Source organism: Lachnellula hyalina (assembly GCF_007821495.1).
Source record: "Lachnellula hyalina strain CBS 185.66 chromosome Unknown contig00038, whole genome shotgun sequence".
Classification (NCBI taxonomy): domain Eukaryota; kingdom Fungi; phylum Ascomycota; class Leotiomycetes; order Helotiales; family Lachnaceae; genus Lachnellula; species Lachnellula hyalina.
The window spans coordinates 100,442-109,898 of record NW_022157152.1 but is presented as its reverse complement, the minus strand read 5'-3'; the positions used below and the strand labels follow the sequence as shown (position 1 = coordinate 109,898).

Sequence of the window (9,457 nt, the reverse complement as noted above, 5' to 3'; positions counted from 1 at the left end):
CGAACACGAGCACCAGCATGAGCACAGCGCAGATAATGTAAGGTGATATACCTTAGCTATTTATTGCCCAGAAGATTAGGTAGAATCCAGATCATGGCGAATTTAAGGACTACATATGATATGGCGATTCAAAACGAGAGTACAAGCCAGTTCAGTTTCTCAGTACCTCTACAACGCAAACCCTCTATTTGAATTCTATAAATGAGAAAGCAGGAACATAGGAAAATTTGTGGGGGGCCCTAGGGGGAAAGTGAGGATTATTCGTACAGCGTGCAGCGTAAGTCAGAAACCCGTTTCGAAATGCTCGTAACGCCATCTTACATCTAATGCTTTTTGCGGAACGAATAGCTCTAGAATCTCGAAATATCTCGACCGAAAGTCCAGTTGACAGCCCTAAACGTCATATTAGCATCGTCTCTCAATGAGGGAAGAGAGAAATTACCACTGCACAGAATTAGTACTTGATGCCTGTAGAGATAGAACAAGACCCGGGAAGATGAAGGAGGAGGAACAAAGAAGGGGCTGCTTACATATATCGGAACCAATAACTTATTCCTCCAGCTAAGAGTCTTCGTCAGATACGCACCGCGCCAAATAACCCAAGCAATCCATCCCCTAATCTCCTGGCCCTGCCCGCCCTGCATAATAGCCTTCATGTTGCCCACATATGTCATGACACCCATGTTCTTGAACGAGAAGCTCTTCTGCTCAATGTCGCCATTGTTCAGCCTCGTGCCGAGCCATTTCGCTTCTTGATTCGCGACTTGGGCAGTAGCTGGCAGTGGACTCTTCTCCATAACGGAGACGTCGCCGAGAGCAAAAACGTCATTGACTGTTGCTTCGGGCGCCGTGGACTGGCCGATGCTGCCGTCACGGGGAGTGAGGTGGACGCGGAATTTGTCGTCGACTACCAAACCGCCGGTTTTAGGGCTGCGTTTAAGATGCCATTTGATGGAGGATGGATCGGTGGGAAGCTCGGTGGAGAGGGTTGCTGAAGAAGTGGGGTAGGTGTGTACGTCGTCCATTGCTTTTTGAATGAACGGATTCATCATTAGACCTGTAGACCAGACGCACATCCCAATGCCAACCTCGCCATTTTCCTTGGTCTTCAGGGTAAAGCAGCCGCCGGTCTCTTCTGAGGAGCCAGGTAGGCCTGAACGCAATTCTTCGATGTGGTGCTCGGTTTTGATGGCAATGCCGTCACGCTTGAACTTCTGCGTTGCATAGTTGGCGAGTTTGGCATCGAACATTGGGAGAATCTTTTGTGCAACATCGTAGATTGAAATTTTGATGCGTGGAATTAGATTGGCGTAGAATTTCTTCAAGTCTTCATGACACAGATCATAAAGCTCAGCTGCGAACTCAACGCCGGTTGCTGGTAATCTTAGCATGTTGACTTGGAAGTCGGATTATGAACTATAACTTACGACCGCCGCCTACAACGGCAAAATTCAGCAACTGGTCTTTTAATTTATCCGAGGTGGTTGGCAGTGAAGCAATTTCAAAGCCTAGTGCGAGGGGTCAGCAACACCATGAAGTTTTATCAAATAACTTACATTCAAGAATCCGCTTTCGGATCCTTTGAGCATCCACCACATCCCTTAAGAAGAAAGCGTTCTCCCTTACACCTGGAGTGTTGAACGTCTGACTGTAGCATCCGACTGCAACAACTAGCTTATCATAGCTCAGGTCAAACGTTTTGCCCTTTCCTGATGATTTCGAAGATGCATCCTTATCTGTCACACTATTCATCTCGCCACTCTTTGGCGGAACGACATTCCTGACTGCTTCTTCGACGCATATCCTCTTTTCGTGGAAGTTTACATCGTCAGCCCAACCCTGAAAAAACTCGACTTTGGATCGCCGCTGTCTCACAGACTCCACAGTTGTTCGGAACTCGAGCGTACCAACAGCTGTGGATGCCAGCAGAGGTGTGAAGGCGAAATATGTCCTTGGGGATACAACAACAGTCTGGAATTTCTTCTTGTCTAACTCTCGTGACAGGACAAAACCAGACCATCTAGTGAAATGTGAGCATATTGTCACGAGTTTGAAGATTCGAGGAGCGCTTACCCCGATCCTAATATGACAACTCTTTCGCGATCTTCAAACCGTCAGTGAGGAAGGAGGACCGAGTTGATTAACTTGCCTCCTTTCGTAGCGTCAAGTTCTTGTGTTGACACACCCCTGCAAAGAAGCCGTTTCGATGTAAAATTTGCCCGGAACGCACGGGAACAGTTTCTGGACGGATTTAACATAGAACTCATGTTTAGTGATGAGGAGACGGGGCAAAAAGAGCTTTTCCTCCTTTACTGAAGGGCAAGATCGATGATTAGAATATTAAAAATTCAGGGTGAGATTTGCGGAAATATGGAAAACACAGTCCGACTCCGACTTCCTCCGGGACGCCTTGACCCACGAGATTACTGTAGCGAAGATATGAGACTTTTCCCTAGCATCGATTAAGGATGAATAATTGAGAAAGAGAAAGAAAAGAAGTCCGGGTACTGAAGGCTAGCATAGAAATAAAGACCCGCCAAGCCAGCACAGTCAGCGGTTTAGTCAATGACGTTGCAAAAGTGTATATTTGCAGCAAAGATCTGTGGACGATTGACTTTATATCGAGTTTGGAATTGTTGTAGAAGAATAGAAGACATGTATATAACGAACACAATAGACATTCCCTTATATTGACTCTACATCGACAAGTTGATAAATAACAAGGCAAGGGGTGAGGTCAGACAACTTTTGATAAGACGAATGAACCCCTGAAGCGCAAGGCTGCGATCTTAGCGGCAAAACACGCCTCCGGGTTTGCTTTGCCTCTTCACGTCAACAACCAACCTCAAATGAATCTACCATGGCGCCCATCCGCAGATACCTGCGCATTACCCAGTACTCAGTCCTAGAATGCCGCATCTATGTCGATAACCCGGTACTGGCCGAGAGCTGGCTCCTGAATTCTAGAGACCCGGTTTTGCCTCGCGTCATCGAGAGTGTCCGTCCGCTGGTTCTGCCAAAGCTGCGCGAGGAAAAGGAGCGCAGTAAAGGCAAAGGGGGGAAGAAGAAGGGCGTGAAGGATGTTGTTGTAGAAGGTATGGGCAAATATATTTGCAGCAGGGTGTGTACTAATGTTGATAGAGGACTTTGAAGTCTCCATCTTCTTGACCGAGACAAGCACACGACATTCCCTCCTTACGAAGCAGAAGCATTTCCGAGATACAGGAAAGAAGAAGGGACTACAATCGAATTCGCAGAAGCTTACCGGAGCCACAAATGATACTGCCATCGATATCGAAGATGCGCCGGTCGTCCGGAGGGAAGAGAGTGAAGAGGACGAGCTGAACCTAGAGGATCTCCCCGCCGCAGAGGATGTAGAATCACTTTTCGTCGCCGACGATGAAGGGTCCCGTCGTTCGAAACGTCACCGGGCTTCTGTCAACATAGATTCATCATCAGAAAGCTCGGCTCTTTCGCCTCGGCCCAAACGCAGGAAGGAGGACGAAGACCATCCTACCGAGGAAGAGAATGATGACAAGAAGAAAATGGCCATGGAGACAACCTATGATGGCTTCTCAATCTATGGGCGAGTTCTGTGTCTGGTGGTTAAGCGCAAGGACAAGAGGGGCAAGCAACCGGCCATGAGCGGCGGGCAAGCAATGATGGAGGAATGGATCACTTCCACACAAATGCCACTTGCAGAGGACGATTGATCATTCAACCCAGAGCACCGCACCTTCCAGTATGGCAATTCCCGGCATTTCCGGGTTCATACATGCCATGCCACGCACGATCATGGGCTGAGTGATAGGCTGGGCTGGGGAATACAGATCCCACACCGTCTCCAAAGTGGAAATTTGGCCCTTGAAAGCGCTTATCATACGATATGTTTGATCACCGCAGATCGCCCATGCCACTGTATTGCGCCAATAACACATGTGACGTTACCCCGGGATGACGTGTGAATCAAAATATCTGGAGAAGAGCATGTTTGACCACCTGGTTGAGGGCCGATTATTATCTGAAACATGGACCCCACAGTTGCGGTCAAGCATGTCACATCACGATCTCGCAAAGTGCCTCTCCACCACGACGCGACGCCATGCACTTGAATGGAGGTTCAGGAAGGCCAACATACTTTGTCACAGGCCAAACTGTTACGCCAAGAAGACCACGGAAAGGGACCTTGCTTTGGTGCGTTTACCACCCTTCTTAACCCCGCTGCTATAGATTTCTTGGCGTAACGGTTTGGCCTGTGACGAAGTACAAAGTAAAAATATGGTTACGGCCCGTAGTGCCAGCAGGATGGGGTTGCATACGGACGTATTGCGTATTCGGGCTCCGAGGCAGGACGCCTGATCGACGGAGACAAAAAGGTTATGATCGCGAGCCAAGCAGGCGGCTCGGCGGTTAGTGAAACTCCCACGCTGATAATCATAAGCATGCACGGCTGAGATGATGCGCGTTTACTGGCCAAGGCTAGGATTGTTTACATGTTGATTACATCTCATCACTTTAAAGCATCCATGCTATTCTGAACAGCTGAACAAACAATAAACACGAGGTCTCTTCCAAGTCTCCCAACTCCATCCTTCAGACCTACCGTACATCCTACCGGTTCATCTATATCCGTGGATGTGAGTTCCCTATATGGCAACACATTCTCTTTTTCCTTTCCAATATTCCTGGGGCTGCATATCATACGCTCGATTACGTAGGAATAGCCGCCCGCCCAATCAATCAATAAATCCTTCCTTCCCCCAAAATACCTTACCTACCTGAACAATATGCAGCCTCGTCCGGCCGCCCACCAACCTGCATGCACGCTCCCGAGTATCATGGCAGCTCCTTCCCGCACGCCATCCGCTCTGCTCACCTCCGCTCTCCACCTGTGAATCAATTAGAATATCGAATATTTACCATGCTGTTCATTTATCCATCCGATCCATGTTTCCGGAGAAGCCAATCCAAAGGTGTGCCGCAAACCACCCAGTTAGGAATTCGTAGCCTCACGTCAGCCACCCGTCCTTTTAGAAATAAGTATCTGTCTTTATAGTACAGCACAGCTTTATCCAACCCCTGTCTGTATCTATTGATCGTGAACCCCTCATCTCCCTCCCCTCACCCTGTCCTGTCTATCTGATCTGTCATGGATAGTCCCTCACTCACCCACTGACCGCCTTTACTCGCATACCCCGCGCCCAGCATCTCAAGTGCCACGGTCCCTGATCTCACTCAGCAGCCTCGGTACATGCTACTCTTCGGGACTATTTCTTCCAGGGCTGAGCAGAGCCAGAGGTGCATCTGACTCACCTGTACACTTTATTCTCACAGGCACAGGCAGGCACGCCAAGGAAGCAAGCAAGCACGAAAACCCTATTCCACGTATACTCGGTAGAAATAGCACTTCGGTACTTGTACTTTGTCGAGAAAGAGAGAGAGAAAAATCTTAAGTCGTGCTGCTTATACTTTCTCTGATTGCTATAATTATATACCATTTAACCTCAAGGTTTGAGGTACTGTACCTGTGCCGTCCACCTTCACTGCCGTACCGTATCCGCATGCATGCACACGAACCTTCGTAGGAGTTAAGATATTCGATGAAAAGTAAATGGAAAATACCGAGTGATCTCATAACGGGTCCTTTGATTTCATTTCTTCACCGCCTTGACCAGGGGTGGCCAGGGGTAGGGGTAGGTGACATTTAGGGGAAGGGAGATCCTGGGAGGTGCCACGTGGGTAATTTTCTTTTGCGTTTGGAAACACGCTAATTGGAACTCGCCTGTGGATTTGGAAAGGGGAGATGAGAGAGATAGAGAAGCGAACTTTTTTTCTTTGAAAGTGAAAGAGACGAGAAGGGGGTTTCCGGTTTTCTACCATGTTGTATTATGGAGTAGGGCTGGGCTGCAGATGGAAGATTTGTAATAGAGTATTGGGTTTTATTGAAGTATTTAAGGGTGAAAAGGAGAGGTACGGAGTAAGTAAATATCGGGTATTGTTTACTCCGTAATGCAGATTTGGGTTGGTGCTACAGGTATGGTTATTAGCTTGAGGCGAATGTAGAAGTAAGGGGAGAGATGCGAGCTTGTATTATCAATTATTGTTATCCTAAAGCACTTTTAACTACCTACTCCGTAAGCACCACTACCACTAGAAATCGAACTAAATTTCAAGTTGAATTACCCGTGTTTGTCTGTCCCGCATGCCATGTCCACGTAGATGGGATGGGGATTTGAAGAGATGGACATGGCGATGCAATCTCGCCAGATGCCATTTAAGCAAATTACTTATAAAGTCCTACCTTAGCTCAGGGTCCAGGTCTCCGTATTTCGTATTTCGTACTTGTCCAGGAGGTACGTACGTAGGTATTTACTGTACGTACTCTTGTATGAAAACCCCGTGATGAAACCCGTCCGTCTGTCTCAGGAATAAATAAAAAGATTTGCCTGCCATCTGTTCTAATTGTATGTATAGGTACAGTATCTGCTTGTTTGACAATATGTGCGCGCGTGCGTGCGTGCGTTTGATGTTCGTGGTTTGATGGACTGGGAAAGGAGACAGAACAGACGCGTCTACTGTATGCCACGTCTCGGTACTCGTACTCGTAATTACATACCTGTACCGTACGGAGTATAGGGAGGTACCTAGTAAAGACTACTAGGTGCTTGAGGCTCCCTGCCTGCTCTGACGTATCTCGTAAGTACCGACACAACATTGCAGCCTAATCCGTACCGTACTGTACGGAGTACAATACGATGCTGCGTCCCTGCCCATCAAACCTTTCCTCTTCCCTGTCCAAAACGTGGCCATGGAACAAAGTGGATCTAATTTCCCAGCCTTCTAGAAGAAAAAAAAAAAAAAAGGAAAAAAAAAAAAGAGGAGGATTTGTTTATTTTTAGCAATCTTAAAACGAAATTGGAATTTAAAGAGATTTCCTACAAAATTACGCTAAGTGTGGCTGGGGTAGGGGAAGCGAGAGAAGGCTTCTGGAAGGGTGAGATGAGAGCAATGCAGGGAGGGGTCAGACATGGTGGAGAGATCTTCCTGTCCGGGGCAGGCGATAGGGCATTGTTGTCTGCGAGGTCCCAGGGGATGGGAGGCGAATATGCAAGCGCGACTGTCACTGATGGGGAGTTGGAAAGCTGGTATTACAGTACGCTGCAGGGGTTGGAGATGTACTGTACCTGTACTACCTTACCTACCTACTTGATAAAGATGGTTGCAAATAAAGTCAAACTGTAATCTATTGCGAGGAGGAATTTCGTGAGTGGCAAACTCGTCATCTTGAGCGAGCAGAGTAAGAGGTCCCGATCGCCGAGACGGTCTTGCTGCAACGCCGGCCGAGTAAGAGAGATTTTCGCCATGAAATTTCTGATCTTCAGGGCGTATTTACATATTATAAACCTGCTAACCAAAGGTCTTGTCGGTATCTCCGAAGAACTGAGAGTCTTGAATAGGAAAGTGTAGCCTTACACTCAGCAGGCTTAAGCCTTACCTTAGCTAAAGAATATTGCGGACCGCAATAAACGTCGGGTGAACGGTAGGTCGGTATGATCAAGAGGTATACTAAGCTTTTAAGATATAGCATAATCTGACCAAAAAGAATCCAAGTACGAGGTATATCTTAGGTAGTGATAATAAAGTCAGCTGCAAGATAGTTCCAAGAATTCGTCATGCTACGTAGTGTATCATTTAAACCGTAAATGGGAACAGGATTACTCTTACGCCGCACAGAATACCCCGTACGTACAAAGCTGAAACATAAACTCTATATCAAGCCAATATCAATTGTGGAGAGAGCAGACTCGACTAGGCCTGCAGCTGATCAAAACAGAGTAAACCTGGCGCAAAAGAGATGGAGAAGTAGAAACGGTTGATTGATAAAGTTTGGAGCTTTACGAGTCACGACAGTAATGGTTCAGCAGAGGACTTCACCGCCTTCGCTCCACACGGCCCGGACGGGATATTTTGATGCTACGTAGCACCAGCACCCGATCAGCATATGCTATACCTTCGTACCGGTAGATTTCGATGCAAGGAGAATTAGAGCCAAAGAATCCATGGAGCGTTAGACATTAATAAAGATGCCTATATTAAGGAATAAGACATGGACGTTCCAAGTACTTACTTCGTATAGACTAGAAAGCCTTGGAAGATCAAGCTTTTACCCTTACAGGAGGATCGTCCGATATATCTCGGCCCCTTTTATACGAGTAGCTTATCTACCATCGACAATAATCCTCGAGATCTGGGTAAATCTCGGGCAACACTCCACCGATTCAGGGCGAACAAGAGGGTAGTGCGAACAAAAGCAACTTCTGATTGTCGATTGTTGAGCTTTACCAGCCTGGTTCAGAGCGGTGTGGCATTTCGGGGTCACAATAGCAGGTAATGAGGAGCAAAAAGGGACCCAGTTTCAGACTTTTACTTAAAAAAGCGAGTAAATGAATGAAGCTTCTGAAGATCTGAGATGTCAGACATTGAAGTGACGCAGAGAATGATGCGAGGCAGGGGCATGAATAGTGAAGAGATGCAGGGTCCTACGCAGAATGCAAGATTATTAATTGAGCCTCAGCCTTGGCTTGGCCCTCCTTTCCGTGTGCAGTAAATACATACGAGGGAGATTGGGCGGCCGCATTATTGGAACTGGAAGGGGAGAAGGCCGTGATTATTCTGGAAACAAGGGAAATTGCGACTTGACAGAAGGCTCGGGAGTACCGGGAATACAACAATGTCATGCACGGCTGAGAAACGTCGATTAGATGGCTTTTTTTTTTTTTGCTTCTTACTGTCTTTATTGCGCCAATAATTGGATATGGAATAATGCAATAATTGATGATGCTTGAAATAGATTCTGCTTTTAGCAAACATCTCATGATTACTGTTAATATAATGGGGTCTTAAATGTCTATACTATAGGCGATTAACGATAAAGCGTTTGCACTCTGATGCTGTGTGAGTGGAGAAGTATCCAGTCCGATAGGGACATGTTCAGTACCGACGGTATTACCAAGGAATATACTTTTCAGTGTGGCTCAGATAAGGCTATGTCGTATTTCGTACTTCCACTTGTAGCAAAAGGTAAATATAGAAGTATCTCAGGTTTCTCTTGCGCTTTACTCCGTATACGGCAGACTCGGCATCTCATATCATGGTGCCGTCAAGTTCCACCCCACAGTCGGTAATGATGCAGCCCTACTTGGAACATTGGCGCGTGTTTAGAGTAGTACTAATTAAGAGGTGGAGCGTATTATCACTACTGTATGATTCATATGATGTTGTACAAGTATACTCCGTAAACCCACCTGCAACTTCATCATCCATGTTTTATATGCGACGGGACAACAACGGAACCATACAGAAAGGCGAGCCAATATGCCGGGTCGGACTAGGCTGGGCTGGCATGGCATGAGAATGACATGGCATAATAGCCTAATAGAACATGATGGCCAGCAAT

General features: G+C 46.9%; 2 protein-coding genes across 2 annotated transcripts; one reads left to right on the top strand and one right to left on the bottom strand.

Moving 5' to 3' along the window:
- Positions 1-350: 350 nt before the first annotated feature.
- LHYA1_G005193 (putative NADH dehydrogenase) lies at positions 351-2,267 on the bottom strand (the record flags this gene model as incomplete). Its single annotated transcript, XM_031150143.1, has 6 exons — positions 351-393; positions 443-468; positions 531-1,375; positions 1,428-1,508; positions 1,557-2,020; positions 2,146-2,267. The coding sequence occupies 6 exons, from the start codon at positions 2,265-2,267 to the stop codon at positions 351-353; spliced, it is 1,581 nt and encodes a 526-aa protein (XP_031006815.1).
- Positions 2,268-2,860: 593 nt separating this feature from the next.
- On the top strand, positions 2,861-3,713 carry LHYA1_G005192 (uncharacterized protein; the record flags this gene model as incomplete). Its single annotated transcript, XM_031150142.1, has 2 exons — positions 2,861-3,095; positions 3,121-3,713. The coding sequence occupies 2 exons, from the start codon at positions 2,861-2,863 to the stop codon at positions 3,711-3,713; spliced, it is 828 nt and encodes a 275-aa protein (XP_031006816.1).
- Positions 3,714-9,457: the final 5,744 nt, after the last annotated feature.